At 43.0% G+C, this 19,358-nt stretch overlaps 1 protein-coding gene and 1 pseudogene across 1 annotated transcript; both read left to right on the top strand.

The window, feature by feature from the left end:
• Nucleotides 1-6,228: 6,228 nt before the first annotated feature.
• Nucleotides 6,229-9,113, top strand: LOC133892232 (uncharacterized; annotated as a pseudogene).
• Nucleotides 9,114-10,435: 1,322 nt separating this feature from the next.
• Nucleotides 10,436-18,680, top strand: LOC133892231 (uncharacterized). The gene is made up of 2 exons (XM_062332929.1): nt 10,436-11,140; nt 18,396-18,680. Exons 1-2 carry the CDS (start codon nt 10,436-10,438, stop codon nt 18,678-18,680), a joined length of 990 nt encoding a protein of 329 aa, XP_062188913.1.
• Nucleotides 18,681-19,358: the final 678 nt, after the last annotated feature.

The raw sequence follows: 19,358 nt of genomic DNA, 5'->3' as shown, positions 1-19,358 counted from the left end.
TTTCAAAATGAAACTTTTTTTTGTCTGTATTTACTGTTGTAATCTAGTTTAATAGATACAAATATATTATCTCATTCTAATTTAAGAGTAAAACTCAACAAAATCATCTTTATATAAGTATAATCTTAACTCTTACATATTATGATACGATTTCAGATTCAATCAATCAGTTAAACTCAGCCTATAAAAAATATAAACAATCAAGTATTTTTTTTAATAAATATAATTTTATTCAATCTATTTATATGCTACAGCTCCACAAAACCTGGTCCGAAATACAAACGCTCCCTAATTTGCGCGGAATGGGATTAGTGGGGCTGCGAGCCCGCGGCGTATGGGTTTTTGCGTGTCGCTCGCTCGCTATTCGGGGCTTGGGAGCGTGTGGACTCGGTCTAGAACGGTGTGGGAAGGGCGGCGGGGCACACGTGGATGAAGGTGGGGCAAGCTGGCAGCGTGACTGTTGTTTCCAGGCGACGACGTGGACGCCCTGTGTGCGTCGCCATCTGGACTTCGGAGAGGCAGCCATTTTGTTGTTTGACGCAAGTTCCGTTCGGGACGTCGAGGCAATGTTCGACACTGTCACGTGCCTAGTGGATCAAGCGCTCAATCAACTTAGACTATCTCCAATCATATTTTTTCATTCTTCTTCTAGTTTCTATTCTTTTTATTTTCTCTCATTTTCAACAACTTTCATTCGAAAGAATTTGTGCAAAAAAAAGGAGAGAATCATATCTAAAAGAAATAACTTTATAAATCCCTTCGTAATAGAAATTATGAAAAAAACTGTTAGAATGCTGAAGGGAACGAAAATCCCTTCGTAAAAATATTCTGAACCCTAACGAGAAACCGCTAGAGATAATCTTAGAACACCAACTACCCCTCGATCTCAAAGTAATCTCAGAGTGATAAGATAGAGAAGGATACGAGTCTGGGGGAGATAGAGGCAAAGGAAGGGAAGAAGCAGTCTAGTTGGGGCAGGAAGAGAAGAGGTAGTGGAGGAGAAAGCCCTCAGCAGGAGCCGAGCATTTTTTTTAGATGGAAACGTTCTTCCATTAAACACCTGATCTGGACAATTCGTCGGATACCAGCAAGGCAATACAATCAGGTGCATGGTCCTGCCATATTGTAGGATCAGCATTACAACCTAACCCCACAGCAGCTAAAGTATCTGCCACTGAATTGCAAAGTCTAGAGCAACGAGATACAACATAGTCAGAAAACTCAATAAATAAAGCTGTCTTGATCTCTCTAAACATGGAACCTAGTACCGATCTGTTAAAAGAAGGGTCCCTAAGAGTATTGGCCACATTTGACGCATCTGTCTCTAGCACGACCCGCTCCATGCCGAGCTGCTCTGCATGTTCCAACCCTTTCCTGCATGCTGTTGTTTCTGCTTGCTGGGCATCTAACATGAAGTTTATTTGGCCCGTGCCTGCAGCAATTAACTGGCCCTTCCAGTCTCTTATCACAAAACCTCAACCTCCCTTTTTATTCTCCGGTAAATACGCACCATCGTAGTTTACTTTGTAATAATCTTTCGGGGGAGGCCTCCATTTGTTCTGCCTGGCCTGCATGGATGGGTTACTGCTTGCTGTTAGATTGTTTGGAGGCACCTGCAAGTAGTAATGTACATCCTTGACAACTTTATATGGGCTTCTCTTCCTTTCTCCAGCATTTGCTTTATTCCTCGCAGACCATCAGCACCATAACATGATAATAATTTTCCTCTGTGTTTCCTTATCAAAGCTCTAGATTTTTTCTAGTACCGATAGGGCCGATCCTTGCGACAGGAGATCACTTCGTTGTTGTTCCAATCCCAGCAGCAACCAGCAGTTCCTTGCCTCCTTACACTTGAAAAAGAGATGGCCTGGATCTTCATTGTATCGATGACACATTGGACACAAGGTATCCAGAGTGACACCTCTTCTTGCAATGTTTGATCGGACAGGTAAACTGTTGTGGACGAAGCGCCATAGAACATCTGCACCTTGTTTGGGACTTCCAATTTCCATATCTTCTTCCACTCAAAGCTAGTTAGACTCGAGCCCGATGAACAGGCGTCATCTTGCATTTGGCGATCACGGATCCTGACCCCTAGCGCATATGCTGATTTTATTGAGAATAAGCCTTTTGGGTCAGGGCGCCTTGTTGGGAAGTCTTCCATCTGGTCAGAAATTGGCAATGCAAGAATGAGTTGCGCATCATCCTCGCAGAAAGTATCAAGTTCCAGCTGCACATCCCATGCCCTGTTAACCGTGCTAATTAAGATAGTGTTTGGTTGGAGAGTGAGGTGGAATGAGATGATTCTATTCATGTATTTAGGGATGGCATGTGATGGTCCGGAATCAAATACTTGTTTGGTAGGTAGGATGGAACGAGTCTATTTTAGTACTCGGACTCACCGTCAGCGTCACAATCGAAGTGGGATGGTTACGTTCGGCTTTTTTTTTGAACGACTTCGTCCCGAATCTTTGAAGAATATTCCTTAATTCAGAACCATCCTATCTCACTGAATTCCAATCAAACAGCTAAAAACAAAATAGATCTGTTCCATCCCACCCCGTTCCACCCCTTCCCACGAATCAAACACTACCTAAGTCTGCCACATTCTGAAGGATAAAACCGCCCCTAGGAGTGATTACCTTCATGGTTTGTCCTCTCGGAATCCATGGTCACACCACATATTCACCAAAGTTCCATCTCCGATTCTCCATATGATGCCCTCCTTTAGCAGATCGACGCCCTTCAATATGCTGCGCCATGTGTAGGAAATTCCACCCCTTGGTCTTACATGTAGAATGTTCTTCGCTGGGTAGTACTTGGCCTGCAGTACCTTCGAAACCAACTTGTAGAGCACATTGCAGAGGCTGATTGGACATAGGTCCTTCAATTTATCTGGGGATTTGACCTTGGGGATAAGCACAATGACAGTGTCATTCCATCCTTATAGCAAGCAACCACCATTCAGCACCCCAGCACCTCAGTCTTCACTTGTTCGCCCAGGAGCGACCAAAACTTCTTGTAGAAGATGGACGACATGCCATCAGGCCCAGATGCTCTCTAGCGTCGCCCACACCTCCAGAAGAAAATTCTATACGATCCTGTCTAGAAAAACTCCATTCATACTATTCATCACGTGATCCAATGGTTAAGTTGAAGATGAGAGAAAGGGAGTGAACACGTGTCATCACAAATGTTCTTTTGTAGAATATGATCATATAAAATTTGCTTTCCACACCTCCTTACCGAGGAGGGCCTTATTCATGGCTGGTGAGACCCTCTCCTCAATACACCGAAGCACCACGTCCACGTGTTGACTGCATAGGAGCTAAACAGATTTTTGTAGTGGTTAGCTATAAAAGATTTTAGCCTATTCCCGCCACCACTCCTCCACAATCTTTCTTCAAGCTTTTTATGAGGTTCCTTCTCTTTGTCTCCAAGGCTTGGGCAGAGCCGAGCTTGGGGAGGAAGAAGGTGCTATTTCGGTGTGTTTGGTAGCTTTGCTACTGCTTGTTTTGCTTGGCGAAGCAAGAAATCACATGTTTAGATGCTTTGTCAGTTGCCTCGATGCTCGTGCGCACCTTGCCAGCATGAGAGAGCCAAATCTGCTCTCCAACACTGGCAAAGTTAACCTTACTGAGCGAGACGAGCAGACAAAAGTACCAAACACGCCCTTCCTTATCTGTTCTTCAATGTCTCTTCTCTTGGACAAAGACACGCTTATACTCGTCAACCAGTCGAGTGAGCCACGCCGACCCAACGTAGCCCAGTCCGTAGTCGGGCCTGAGCAAGTCCGTGACAGACACCAAATTTTCAGATTGACACTTTGGCGTTGGGAGATGTTTATGCAGCCAATAATCACATGAAATACCGTAGCAACCGTACACGTCATGCGACCATATCTTACATGAGAAAATTCACCTTCTAACCTTATGCAAAGTTTGACAAAAACTCTAGGCTAACAAAAGTGAGATACACGACAAAAGGTAAGCACATTTAAAACTGTGGCGGCAACCAAGAATAACTAATAAAACTATGGCAGCCTAATGTTAGGCGTGTCAATCCTAAGTTATGAGCATGACTTACATGCCGGAATTCACGAAGTCGCATTGAGTTTCATCTGTTTTCTAATAAGATATCAACGAAATTGAGGTGATATTCTTGAGTTGCATATATGGCCTTCATTTTAGTTATTTCCTGCGCGCCAAGCCCGTTGCGGTGCTGACAGTTAGTAGAGAATGGCCTCATTGCTTCTGTTGTGTACAACAATTTTGGAGTCTGAACTAGGTGGCAAAAATTTTGGTGCAAATGGCATCCTGGGTGCAAATCTGCAAACAACGACCGTCGGCCTACCGGTCCACATCTAACGAGCCAAACTGTCTCACCATACCACCACAGCATTTTCACAGATAAGCCCCTGTGCAAATTCAATTTATCGTGACTTGGTCCCTCTCCTTCCCCATGATGGTTGATTCTTCTCACGCGGCTAATGAACCGACAGTGATACCCCATCACTGCTAGTCCATAAGAAACCGGTAGTGATGGGCTGGCATATAAGGCCAGTTCTGTAGTAGTGCGTGCAGCTGTTCCCCTTACCGTTGTCGGAGATGGTTGACCTACTGGTGAGGTTTTGAGGACCTTTGACTTCTTCTTGGGAAAGACGACGGCTTGCAGTTATAGGTGGGGAAGGAGAGGGATCAAGTCATGATAAATTGAATTCGTGCAGGGGGTTATCTACAAAAACACTGTGGTGGGATCAGTTCGGCTCATTGGATGTGGATTGGACGGCCGATGGTCGTTGTTTGCATGTTTGTGTTGGTGTTTGATTTCGGCTCCATCATGGACGATCAAAGATTGAGTCCTAAGGGGGACTACGTCGCTTTCATACGCGCCCTGATCGGGGGCGCAACCAACGCAACCAACACGTTGGTTGCAGTCCCACCCCATCCAGCACTATAAAACAGACGAGGGGGAGTCCAGCGGGATCACGATCATCTCACGCAAGTTTAAGCCACCCCTCCTTATACCTAAAACCCTAATCGATTCTTAGAGCACATACATCGGCCATTGCCAAGAGGTAGCCACATGAGAGAGAAACTCGTTGGATTCGGTGCCAACCGATATAGCACCCAAAGCTAGCGGCACAAATCGTAGCAGCGTCGCAAAAGTTAACCTCGGTGCCAAGCAACAGTGGTTTTGATGACTCAGCTAGAAACAGAAAAAACTGAACATTCAACTATCAACTACTTTGCATCAGATTTGTTTTAGCTGGACACTTTCTACCGAATCTCAGGCTAGACCCTGTCTACCGGATCTCAGGCTGGACGTTTTCAACTGATAGGTTGTTACCATGAGCATTACATATATGTAGACATCACAATCAGTTATGTAACACACTCCTCAAATGGATCCTTCCTAGCAACGTAGTTTCATGAACATGCTCAATTCTTCAAGCTCCATGGACCACAGCTTCCCATCATCCCAGTTCTCCGTGAATTATCCACCTCCACAATACAATCACAATTTTCCCTCACCCTCTCAATTCCCACAAAACTTTAATGGATTTAGTGCTCCGGAGGGCTATCATCAAGCAAACCAAAGTAATTTCCAAGGTTTCTCACACCAAGGAAGTTCCAACCAGTTTCACATGGGATGTTTGGATCTACTGGAGGCCATTCCTCATCTCCAATTCCACCCACCGGTGTGATAGGCACACAAGCTCCACCATCACATGGTCCGGAGGTTCTAGAAAATATCGAAAGTGACAAGAGCAGTGAAGATGAAGAAAGGAGGAGCACACGCAAGAATTGGCCCAAGCAAGACAACATAAGACTGGTGAGTGCTTGGTTGAATAATTCTATAGATCCGATTAGTGGTGCAGGAAAGAAAGGGGATTTTTATTGGAAGAAAGTTGCTGAGGATTACAATGATAGCAACCCCATACATAGAAGATCAGCTTCGAGTTTGAAGGATCATTGGAGCAAGATGAACAAGAAGGTTGTGCACTTCAATGGAGTGTGGTCTCGACTGAACCTTGTGTACACAAGTGGTCAGTCAGACGATATGTTGATGGACAAAGCCCGAAAGCAATACAAACAAGAAGCTGGCCACTACTTCACACTAGACTATGTCTAGAAGGTAGTTCGTGACAAACCCAAATGGAGAAGAACCTATCCAGTGGACAAACCTAATGCATCTGGATCAAAGGGGCCTGAAAGCTCTCCTTCCATGCAAGACACGGATCAGCAGGATGTAAATGGAGACACTAGGCCTGAAGGAAACAAGACAGCGAAACGGAAGGGGAAAGCCAAACGGCAGAGTTCTTTCAGGAACATTCCCGGTGACATGATGCAACAATACTGTGAAGCTCAATCACGTAAATCAGCTGCACTGGAGAAAATTGCAGATGCATCTCAAGAGAAGGTTGAAGCAGATTTAATGGACAAGTATACGAAGTTGATGGTTCAAGATACTTTAGATTTCAATGACGAACAAATGGATCAACACCATAAGCTTGTTGCTCATTTGGATAAGAAACTATTTTCCTAAGACAAGTATCTTAGGCCATACGGTTTAATTAGTTTTCAGATTAAATAAATTTCCCCATTAGCATTCACTCTCCTAGTACTACTTTTGCTTCTTATTTAGCTTTATTATTTTTCAATAAACTAAGTTGTAATCCCTTTTCTTCAGACTACATGTATTTATTTTTGGTTCTTTCTTGTGGGAGTTCTGAAATTTCTTTGGATGAGTCCTAAGATTCAACAGGAAACCAATTTAAACCAAGACATGAAAAAAATTAATGAACAAATAAACAAATTAGTACCCACAATTACAACCGAGTTGCAACAAATCGAAAAAATTGAGAGGCATTGCAGAGCAAGATGACTCTTCTTTGTATGAGTTTTAAGATTCAACAAGAAAACTAATTTAAACCAAGAGATGAAAAAAATATGAACAAATAAATAAATTAGTACCCACAATTACAACCGAGTTGCAATAATAAAAAAAATTGGGAGACATTGCAGAGCAAGATGGCTCCCCTCACGAGCAGCATCAAGCTCCCCTCACCTCACGAGCAGCATCGATCTCCCCTCATCGAGAGATCACGCCTCCCCCATGCCGCAAGCCTACATGTGTTGGAACAAGGATTTCTTTGGAAGCAAAGAGAGATAGAGAGAGTTGGAACAAGGATTTCTTTGGAAGTAGAGAGAGAGAGAGAGAGAGAGAGAGAGAGGTCACATGTGTGCTGATCTTGGGACTTGGGAAGAGAGGGGTCACGGGTGTGCTGATTTTGGGACTTGGGTTGTTGGAACTAGCTATGTGGTGCTATCCAGCTCGGCTGGTTTCCATGTGCAGCATGGACATGGATATATACATCTGCCATTTTCTTTTGCAAAGTCCCATCTCAATGATAAAAACAATGCTACGATAGAAATAAGAGTCCAACTTATCTAGTTGTTGTAACAACTCACATCTCTCCTCCGTAAATATCTCTGTTATAGTTGTTGTAACAACTCACATATCTCCCCTGTAAATATCTCTGCCAAACAGAGGCGTCGGCGCAAATATTTTTTGCAAACACACCTGCCAAACTCATCTCCTAGCTCTAGCTAATTTTCTATTCTCATAATCTAGTGTCCAAGTGAATTGTTTTCTCGATGTCCCGAGATTCACAAGCCCGTTCGTTCAGATGATTCAAAAGGTACAACTCCTAACATCAACCCATTGTCTAGCATCAACCTTCACGATCTCGTTCTGGAAGAAATAGTTGATCCAGTTGAAGAGAAGATTTCAGATGAAGTCGAGGCTAAAATTCTTCATCAACTGGCTGAAGGATCCACACATCAGCAAAGTCGTAGACATCGAAGATATATCGAGAGAAGTAGGGAACAAGCCCATGAGCGTCTCATGTCCGATTACTTCTGTGACAATCCAGTGTATACTAATGAGCAGTTCCGTCGAAGGTTCCGTATGAGGAGGCCTGTATTTCAGCGTATTGTGCACACACTCAGTAGTTGGAGCCCATATTTTCGCCAATCAAGAGATGCAACAAATAGGCAAAGCCTGTCACCTTGGCAGAAGTGTACAGTGGCAATGCGAATGTTGGCATATGCAGCTTCGGTAGATTATATTTATGAGAGCTTGTGGGTTGGTTGTAGCACTGCAATAAAGTGCTTGGTCCTATTTGTTCGGGGTGTGAAGGAGAACTTTGGCGCATGATATCTTAGAAAGCCAACTCCTGAAGATATTCAAAGACTAGTGCAAATAAATGAGGCACGTGGATTTCCTGGTATATTGGGAAGTATTGATTGTATGCACTGGGAGTGGAAAAATTGTCCGGTTGCATGGCAAAGCCAATACACTCGTGGTGACATAGGTTGCCCCACTGTCATGCTTGAAGTAGTTGCCTCACGGGACCTTTGGATATGGCATGCTTATTTCAGTGTTGCTGGTTCTAACAATGATATAAATGTGTTAAACCAATCACCGCTATTCACTGAGGTGTCGCAAGGAATAGCTCCTCCTGTTAACTTTACTGTCAATGGGACGGAATATGATATGAGATACTATCTAGCAGATGGAATATACCCCGAGTGGGCTACTTTCATCAAACTGTCTCCCTACCTCACATTGATAAAGCACAGGTTGTTTGCAAAGAAGCAAGAATGAGCAAGAAAAGATGTCGAGCGGACATTTGGAGTACTACAATCTCGTTTTGCTATTTTGCGATGCCCAGCTCGTTTTTGGTACACAGCATGTCTATCAGATATCATGTATGCTTGCATCATATTACATAATATGATAGTTGAGGATGAGAGAGATGCATATAGCATCTATGAGGATATGGACTTTGATAAATTATTTAATTATGATCAAGAGAATATGGAGGAAATCTCAGGTTTGAATCATAGGCCAATTCAAGGATTCACCAAGATGCTTGAAGCAAACGCTGCAATCCACGATCGATCAGTACATCATCAATTGAAGAGGGATTTAATAGAGCATATATGGTAGAAGTATCCACGTGAGCCTATTGAATAATTTTATTTCTACTTAAGTTGTATTTTAGTCACATTCCAAGTTATTCTCTTCATGTAAAACCAGATTAATATTTCTTCTCTATTTTGTAGTATCATGGAAATATATATTATCATTATATATAAATTAGAATTTAAAAAATTAATAATGCCTTAGCTACCATGAATGAGTGCTAAGGGATACAACACAAGTAGCTAAGAAAGATATGAAGCTAGATAACTATCCTTAGCACCTAATAGAGAGGGTAACGGATGCACGTGCTCTTAAGGGTTCTGAGAACGAGATGAAGACCGTCGCTACCGCGCCCACCATTTTTCATTTTAAGATCCTATTTTGCATTTCGCACCGGAGCCTCAAATTCCTAGATATAGCCCTCACAGGGTGACAGAGATCTTGCAAACATCTCAGTTACCGAAATTTCAATAGGAATTCACAAGAATTTGGGGGTTGCAACCTATTCTTCTCCTTAATGAATGCCTAATCAACAAGTGCATAGGAAAAGGCCAATGATTTAACGACACAAAAGGTACGAATATATAGTAACTACAGATTGGAAAAAAAAACGACTTGAGGGTTTATTTACGCACGCACGTACTTGTATTATTGTATACATATATACTTTTGCCATGGTCCTCGATCGGCGCCGCCTCATCAACTGTATCCCGCTGCTCGGCCTTCTGGGCGACCGGCGGCCAGTTCCCGCTCCCTGCGCGCACGGCGGAGGATTTTGGAGTTATCTTTTTATAGATAGATAGATAGATAGATGTGCACGCGTAGGTGTTAGAGAGTAATGCAATCATCAAGTGATTCGTCCAAGAAAATTGATCAAGCACGAACGAACTTTGAGGCTCACCAGAATCCTTCTTGGCAGCTTTGTTTAGCTTTGTAGAAGCTAAGAGAGAAGCAATGATAGCTTACGACCAGAACCAATGGCGATCTTCTTCGTGGCCGTTGTCGCCGTGGTCTTCTCCTTTTTCTTCTTCTTCGTCGGCCTTGTGCCTCTCGCCATCTCCGATCGACTCGGTTTCTAGCTCTCGCGTTACCTCCGATTAAATAGTAAGGAAGTGGATTTGGATACGTACCGGCGGCGGTTTTTTGTTTCTGCGCAAATTAAAGCAACGGCCTTTTTCCAAATTCGTTAAGGTTTCAGATTTATTCCGTGAAATTAGTACATTGCTAGTATAGTCGGCATGATCCCTGCAAAATTAAGCCAAGTATACGCACGCACGCCGGCCATGAGGAAGCGCGAGGCGGACGGCACCCTAAAACTTGTCTCGCGGAGTGGCAGCGGCGATGATCGGCAGGGGGGCGCTCGCGCGGCATCCCCACCATCTCCGTCGAGTTCGACAGTCACGTCTACGTCGCCGAGGCCAACGCGTGGTACCGCCAGGCCATGGAGCGCACGGTCGCGTCGGTGCGCATCAGGGTGCCGCGGGGGATCCGACTGGAGCTCCCTCGCTGCACGCGAGCGGAGGCCCTGGCCCTGAGGCCGACCCACTTTGTCCACCTTGAGTTGCCAGATCCGGCTGCTGTTTTCCGCAGGCTGGCAGAGCTGAGCCTCGCCATGGTGTTGCTGCCCGCCGGCACGCTGCCCTTCCACGAGTTCCTGTCGTCGTGCTGCCCGCGGCTGAGGAGGCTGCGCCTTTGCTGCGTGAGAGGGGACGCCATGCGCCGGCTGGTCCTCCACTCGGACGCCCTCGAGGTGCTCGACCTGAACAACCTCGACGACCTGGAGAGGGTGGACGTGGTGGCCGCCAACCTCCGGTCGCTGAGCGTACGCTCCTGCTTCCGGTTTCCCTTACCGAGCGGCCGTGAGGGTGACGACGACAATGGCGAGACCGAGATGGTATTCTCAGCGCCGAGGATGGAGGCCGTCCTCTGGTACCGCAGCTACCCGAAGCGGCTCAGCTTCCTCACCGACATGGCGAACGTTCGCCGGCTCTCCGGCCTCAAGCTCCCAGCGCTCGGGCGGCGCGACCAGTTCGACTTCCTTTACACCGTGCATCTCCTGCAGGCTTGCTCCGTCGCCGAACATCTCAGTCTGGACCCGGAGATGCCGGACGAGATGTCTCTCCTCAACTGGCTAGGTCCGGATCAGGTACTTCGTCGTGTACAACATCCGATCGTCTGATCATATATCTATTTTTTATCTATATTCAATCAGAGATTTTTATCTATTATACACTATAAAATTGTATACGTCTCTATTAAAAAAAAATATATATTATTTATTTATAAATTATTTTTTTCAGTAATTAGATCTGCATCTAACGGTTGCTGTTGTCAAGTGATATATATCTTTATTTTCACTCAATTGAAAATTAGTAACTCTCCTTGATAAATTCTTTCGCTTTGACTAACATTAATGGTACTATATACGACACTACCTATATTCGGCAGTTAATCGGCGTAAGTAATTGGCAAATTAAAATTGTATGGTTCATGTGAGGACTTGATGCCCTACGTCCCGCAGCTGCCCAATGTCAGCGTGCTCTCACTGACGACCAGGTGAGGGTTTGATGGTACAATCGGGCCAAGCCTAGCCTCCTCCATCTCGCGACTCCCCAGCTTAACAAGGCTCTACATAAACACCAGCACATACTGCTTGACAGTCTTGGTACGTATGCGAATCTTTTATATCGAATCAAGATTTGATCAAGTTGCAATATATGATCATTGGATTTGAACAAATGAACGGTCATCGTGATTCCCAAGCATAGTAACGTATCTGAGTATCTCATGATCAATAACGAGGCACACATGTCCTCTCTCTGTCTGTCTCCCAGGAGGGCGACGGGGCTGTGCTACCACCGCGGGGGCAGTACCAGTGGGCTCGCGTTCGCGCAGACGATGAAAAGCTTCACCTGGGCTGGAGCTGGATTCCCTCAGAGAGATCAGCGTCGACGGGACGGACCGTCAGAGTTTGGGTCCACATATAAAAATTAATTTTTATGAATAATTTTTTATATGAATCGTATGTGATAATATCTCTATAAATAATATCTATCTATGGAAAATAGTATCTATCTATGGAGAACTTATTCAGACAAAGCTCGTTGTGTCTGAACAGAGCAGCAGCTCAAAGACGGCCGCGAGATTTGAAAATAGAGGGGAGATTTTGTTTTTGAATTTATTAGAGAAGCTATATAAGGTAATGGTATCTCATCCTTAAATAGCATCTTTTTAAAATTTAGATTTAGATTTAAAGCTTAATTAGAGTCTAGATGTGATTTAGAGATACTCGTGATTCTAGCCATTTAGATTCTCAAAGTAGCTAAAATTTATAGCCAATGTTGATTTAATTGTATAGATTCACATAATTCTATAAGGTTTTATCATGAATTAGGATCTTTTTGATATATCTAAATCTAGATGTGGAGAGAGTGAGAGAGTAATGAATCAATATTGTTTTGAGCCATAAATTTGTACCAATATAGATTCAATTAAGTAGATATATTATAATCATAATATGTTCAATTTTTTCCTTTTTTTAAAACAAACTTTTTCATTATGATTTTTTATTAATTAATTTATAGATCTAATTTTGTGGTTGAAGATAAAGATGGATATAGCATGGATGTGCGATACGCCAAGATACGGAGAATATACATTAAAAGACTCTCTACTTTTATTGAAGCCACCAAGAAGGACGATTTGACTAAGAAAATAAATAAAATACATCATCCATATTCTGACTGTAGAACTAGAAATTGTGGGACAAATCAAGCATAATCGAATCACATTTGATCTTGAGAGGTTTTGTCGAGGATTACACAAGTTGGTCTAAACACAGCGAACAACGCACATATGAATCAAACGATGACATTGCTGCTGATCAAGTGAATGGTGATGATGAGGGAGTCGAAGACGACACTGATATTATGATGGATGATGATGATGATTTTGATTTGGAGGAAATGTTGCGCCACGTAGAACCACATATTTTAAGAGACACGAGAGGTTTAGATAATTTCAAGGTGTTACAGAAGGTATCGAAGGAACTTTTGTATGAGGAATCGAAGGGTTGTGAAAATGAGTTTATGGTGTTGCATTTGGTGCTTAATTTTCTATGATTAAAGGCCAGCAAAGGATGGTCCAATAAGAGTTTCTCGGATCTATTAAGTCTCTTAGCAAACATACTTCTGAAGCCTAACTCATTGCCCACCACCACTTATCAAGTGAAGAAGCTTATCTATCCATTGTCAATAGATGTGCAAAAAATACACGCGTGTCCGAACCATTGTATCCTCTGTCGTAAAGAGTACAAAGCTTTGTATATATGCCCAGTGTGCAATGTGAGTTGGTACAAGAGGAATGACGATTGTGAGGACGAAGATGCTTCTGCAAATGCGAAGAAGAAGAAGAGTATTGCTGTTCGTGATGAAGAAGACACTTCTTCTAATATGGAGAAGAAGAGAAGAAGTCATGTCATGATGACATGGTACCTGCCAGTGATCTTCTATTTGTAGCATTTGTACTCGAACCTTAAGGACTCTGAACTGATGCATTGGCATTTTGATAAGTGCAAGAAGGATGGAACTAAGCTTCGACACCCCGCTGATGCTAGAAAAATAGAGAAAGTTTGATGTCATGTATTCAGATTTCACTAAAGAACCAAGAAATGTAAGGTTCATGTTGAGTGCCAATAGAATGAATCTTTTCGGTGACATGAGCACCTCACATAACACTTGGCCAGTGGTCTTGCCCATCTACAACCTTCCTCTATGGCTATGCATGAAGCGGAGTACCTTATGCTGTCCATTCTTATCTAAGGACCGAAACAACCTGACAACAATATAGATGTGTTTATGAAACTATTGATGGAAGATATAGCAAAACTATGGAACGATGGGGTCCGGGTGTGGGATGAGTTTCGACAACAGTACTTCATACTGAAAGCCATAATTTTTGTTACCATCAGTGATTGTCTCGCCCTTTTTTGCCTATCAGGATAGGTTAAAGGAAAGCAAGGATGTGTAGTATGCTTAGATGAAACTGCGTTTATGTACCATCCGTACTCACAGAAGGTAGTGTACACGCGACACCGATGATTCTTACTCAAAACTCATAAAAAACCACAAGATGAAGAAATATTTTAACAATACAATTGAGCATGGTACTGGTCCAAAATCTCACAGTGGAGTACTAGTATTTGAAATGATCTAGAACATCATGGTTGTTTTTTGGAAGCCACCAAGGGGTAAAAAGAGAAAGAAAAATGAGGCGTCGACCGACATGCTGTGGAAGAAGATTCCAATTTTCTTTAAGTATTTTCCATACTGGAAGGACTTAGACATTCGCCACAACATAGATATCATGCACGTTGAGAAGAATATGTGTGATAGCATCCTTGGCCTCTTACTGGACATACCGAGCAAGACAAATAATGAAATCAAATCACGTAAGGACTGTGCAAGTGCTTACGTGGGGTGAAAGTCCCGACTGGTTACTCATCCAACATCAAGAAACTAGTCTTAATAAAAGATTTGAAGCTAATCGACATGAAGTCTCACGATTGTCATGTGATGATAACACATATGCTTCCTATTGCAACATGAGGTATCAAGCTAGGATACATAAATGTGGTCATCACACGGTTATGTCACTTCTTCAACGCAATTGCACAGAAGGTGATCGATATTGAAAAACTAGGTGCTCTACATAGTTACTTGTTAGAGACTCTGTGCCAACTTGAGATGTGCTTCCCTCCATCATTTTTTGATGTTATGTACACCTCTTGGTTCACATCGTGAATGACATAATTGCACTGGGCCCTGTATTCTTACATTAGATGTATGTGTTTGAGCGGTACATAGGCATTCTCAAGAGCTATGTGCGGAATCGTGCTCACCCAGATGATTTCATGATCGAGGGCTACAATACTGAGAAAGTCGTTGAGTGTTGCATCGATTACATAAAAGAAGCGAAACTGATTGGTGTACCTGTATCTTGATATGAGGGGAGGTTGTCTAGGAGAGGGACCAAAGGAAAGAAAAGATTCATCGATCAGGATTATAAAGTAGTGGAAGAAGCACATTTCACCATCTTGTAGTAGTTCAAGATAGTGGAGCCATTCGTCGAGCAACATTTGAATGAGCTTCACATAGAAAATCAAGGCCGCACAGATGATTGGATGGCCGCACAGATGATTGGATCTTGAAAGAGCACAAGTGTTGCTTCACCACATGGTCCAAGAATTAAAACCTATCAGATGGTGAATCCGTAGATAAAAAAATATATGAAAATGTTGGCTCGTGGCCCATCAAATTTAGTTACATCATGGTAAGCATATGACATTAATGGGTACATATTTTATACCAAAGCAAAGGACACGAAGAGCACGACCCAAAACAATGACGTTCGGATAGAAGCCTATGACATAATAAGGGAAAAGAACACCTACTATAGGTTCATAGATGAAATCTAGGAACTCGACTATGGAGTGAATATACAGATCCCCGTCTTTTGGTGCAAATGGGTCAAACACCCAAATGGTATGGTGGTGGAAAACTACGGGTTCACAATTATCAACCTCGGCATTGTAGCCCATAAAAAATGACTCGTGGGTACTCGCTGATCACGTCATATAGGTTTTCTATATAATCGACTCCACGAATGAAAAGAAGCACAAAGTTGTTGCTAGGAAACAAAGAATTATTGGAGTTGAGAATGTGGATGATGAGGAGGAATACAATCAGTTCAACGATGTACCGCCTTTCGAAGATCCAGAAAAGATCAAACTTATAGAAGCAACCCTCAATAGATCTGTGATGCCCTAGATGCGTCTTGATGGTGTAGGGAAAATAATTGAAGGCAAATAGTGCCATGTTATGTAACTTAGTTTCCAAAGTGATTTTTATGTTATGCAATTTATTTTTCAATGTGACATTCATATTATGTAACTTAATTTCCAATGTGATTATATATTGATTCCCAAAAGTGAAAAAAATGATAATGTTTAATAGACCTATCAAAAACATATTTAATTTATATCAAGGACATGTATGGAGTAATAATATGCTTTCATTTATATTTATGGCATGTATCAAATATATTCATATAGAATATGTATTAAATACATGTATTTAGGGCATGCTTTAATTTATATTTTCGGGAAAGAAACATATTTAAAACGATTTACATAAGCGGGTTCGTTAAGTCAACCGCCTGTGCAAATCATTTCCACAGACGGGTTCGTTAAGTAAACCGCCTATTCAAATCATTTCCACATGTGGTTTTTTAAGTAAACCGTCTGTGAAAATTATTTCCACAGACGGTTTCTTAAGTAAACCGCATGTGGAAATGAATTATATAGATATATATAGCCCGCGCGACCCAGAAACCTTAATCCCATTAAAGAGAGAGTAGACAGTCGAACCGTCAGGTTGCCTAAGTCTCGGAGCATCGACGCCCTCTCTCGACGTCGTCTGCCACCGACGATGCCGACACCATCCCGGAGTCGAAGCGCCAGCGTCCTCTCCCTCCCCGAAGAGGAGGGGCCACCTTACGCCACCGTCGCCCCAGAGGAGGAGCCACCCTCATCGCCGTCGGTCGCACGAAGGAGGAGCCGCCCTGTGCCTCCACCGCCCCTGAGGAGGAGCTGCCTGGCCGCCGTCACCCCCATGGAGAAGGAGCCACCCCACGCCGTCGCCACCCTTGAGGAGGAGCCGCCCTCGCCGCTGTCACTCGCACGGAGGAGGAGCCGCCCTCGTCGTCGTCACCCCCAAAGAGGAGGAGTCGCCCTATGCCGCCGCAGCCCCCGAGGAGGAGCCACCCTTGCCACTATCACCCCCATGGAGGAGGAGCCGCCTTGCACCACTGTCCGCCCCCGAGGAGGAGCCGCCCTTGCCGCTATCACCCCACGGAGGAGGAGCCAACCCAAGCCGCCGCCACCCCCGATGCCGACACCGAGGGCCACCTCACCGTGGTGAGTAGCCATCCCTTCATCTCTCTCTATTTATGCCCGGCCGAACCATCGTAGATGTTGCTTCGGCCGAGCCGTGGCTATCATGCCGCTGTTCTGTGTGATGCCTGGCCATCGTGCCGCCATTCTGTGTGATGCGCGACATAAGAAAAAGGCAAAACAAAATTGAAAAGGAATGAACATATAACTTGGGAGAAATGGTGCTTTGCTGATTTCTTTTACTTACATTTGTCCACAAGACCACAACTGTTAAAGTTCCTAAATGTTAAATAAACTCAAAAGTAAAAAATTTATATGCTTAGGTCATCATAACTTTTGATCTGTACATTCTTGTAAATAACGCAAGGTGAAAATAAACCTAGCACAAATGAACACAAATAGCAATGCAATCTGTACATATGCACGACTTGAGAATCATAGTTGTGACATTTGGTCTTTGATGTTTGGTCTCTGGGAGGGACGGAAACTGACATGATAGATCTTGGTTATCTTCTGTGTGGAAATTGTAAATTGTCATGCCTGAGCGACGGGTTAAGGATTGGGTTCAAGATGTGATCCAATGATTTGTATGTCAAATTTCTTTACCAAGATTAATTAAGTTGAGATAGGTAGGGATATTCCTCTTGTGAACTTTTTTACACATATTTGGTTTGTAGCTATCACTACCAAGCTCATATTGCATGTATCTTTTTGGGGAGATTATATATATTGTTGTTGCTCTAAATAATAAATTCTTATGGAGACTTATTGAGCTCTCTTTCTCCCTATTCTTTTGTTTTCACCAGTTACAATTTTTTTACTTTCTGAATTTGCAAGTTGCTATCTATTTATATTGACTAATCAATTGAGCTCTGTGGTTAATCTTTTTGGAATAAGGCAGAATAACATAAAAAGGGTGGTTCCTTATATAATAGCATATAATAGCAACACTGAAAAGATAAAAAGAAAAGGGTGGTTCCTTGTATAATCCGCTCATTACACTTAGTAGTTGTCCTTTCCTTCTCTAAATCTTTTGCCTTCTAGTCAAACAAAATTAGACATAACACATACATTGATTCCTTTTCTTTCCTCTATTGAGAACATAATATACTACTCTTGATCCTGACTTCTCTCCTCTTTAATTTGCTGCATAGTACTCCTTTGCATGAGTTGATCTTTAATTTCCTCATAACTATTTTGGTCCATAACAAATACCTAGCTTACATTGACATACCAAAGCCATAAGAACAATTTTTTCTCATTTTATTTTCTAGAACAACGCATGAAGCTGAAACAACATCCATGACAATTGAATGTACAGGACTACCCTGCATTGATATGTATACCCTGCTCTAGGTTTCACATACAGATGTAATAATCATATGTTATGGCCTAAAATCATTTTTTTGAGATATAATTTTAGTGACCCATTCACTGTGTTGTTTTCTAGGTAAACAATGATCTAGTTAGTCGATTAAGTACCATAGAGCAGAAGAGGACAACAACCCCTAAGAAACAAGAAGCACAGAGGATGCTCACACTAGAGGGCGCCCCGGCAAAAGATGGGGTGGATGCAAGCAGGAGGCCAGATAGGAGGCTAAGCCAGCACCCGTTGTCCTCCTCCGACAGCAGCGAAAGTGAGAGCCCGTATCACAGCCTAAGCCTATTCCGTGAGAGCGGGAGAGCCGACGTCAGGAAAGTAGCCCCAACTACAATCCCGCCAAAGAGGTATTGAGATGAATCAATGTATTTTACACTTCTTAAATGAAGAATTTTTTTTGTTTATGTCAACTCCCCTTGTTTTCTCTATAGAGGGTGAGGGTGCAAAGATCTTCCCATCGATCATCTGCGCCACAACCTTCCGTTCCCTCTATGCGCGAAATTTCGGGTCCCTCTGAGGGTATGCTGAAACAAAGACGCGACGAGTGAAGTAGAAACAAGTTGCTGCCTGACACATATACAATAATGCAAGTTGGTGTTGAAGGGAAGCCTGTTGCACCTCGTGAGGCCTGTGCCAAATTCCACAACAGTTATGGATTTCTTGTTAAGGAGTACGTCCCAATCACAATAACTGATTGACGGTTCGTGAAGGATGAGACAAAGGAGTCCCTATGGGCAATATTGCACAAAACCATCCGATTCCCCTCAGGAACAGAGGAAGCTGCCAAACAGAATGCGTTGAAAAAGCTATGGGAAAGAGCTTCTAGGGCTGAAAGAGTGAGCTGAATAAGGACTTCATGAAGAAGAACTTGATACCCTTCAATAAATAAAAAAAATTATGTCAGACCAATGGGCAGAGATTGTTCAACAGAAGAACACACCTGAAGCCATCAAATTGGGTGAATAGTTCAAGAACCTTGCAAAGAAGAACAAGTATCACTATCACCTGGGCTCGGATGGGTATGCCTCCAAT

Source organism: Phragmites australis, chromosome 15 (genome assembly GCF_958298935.1).
Source record: "Phragmites australis chromosome 15, lpPhrAust1.1, whole genome shotgun sequence".
NCBI lineage: Eukaryota > Viridiplantae > Streptophyta > Magnoliopsida > Poales > Poaceae > Phragmites > Phragmites australis.
This window is presented reverse-complemented; position numbering and strand designations above follow the sequence as displayed.

Excerpts from the sequence above, each read along its gene's own strand:
- LOC133892231 (XM_062332929.1), top strand. The coding sequence starts at position 10,436 with ATGGAGCGCACGGTCGCGTCGGTGCGCATCAGGGTGCCGCGGGGGATC. Across the intron at positions 11,141-18,395 it reads ACTGGCTAGGTCCGGATCAG|GTAAACAATGATCTAGTTAG; the intron begins GTACTTCGTCGT and ends GTTGTTTTCTAG.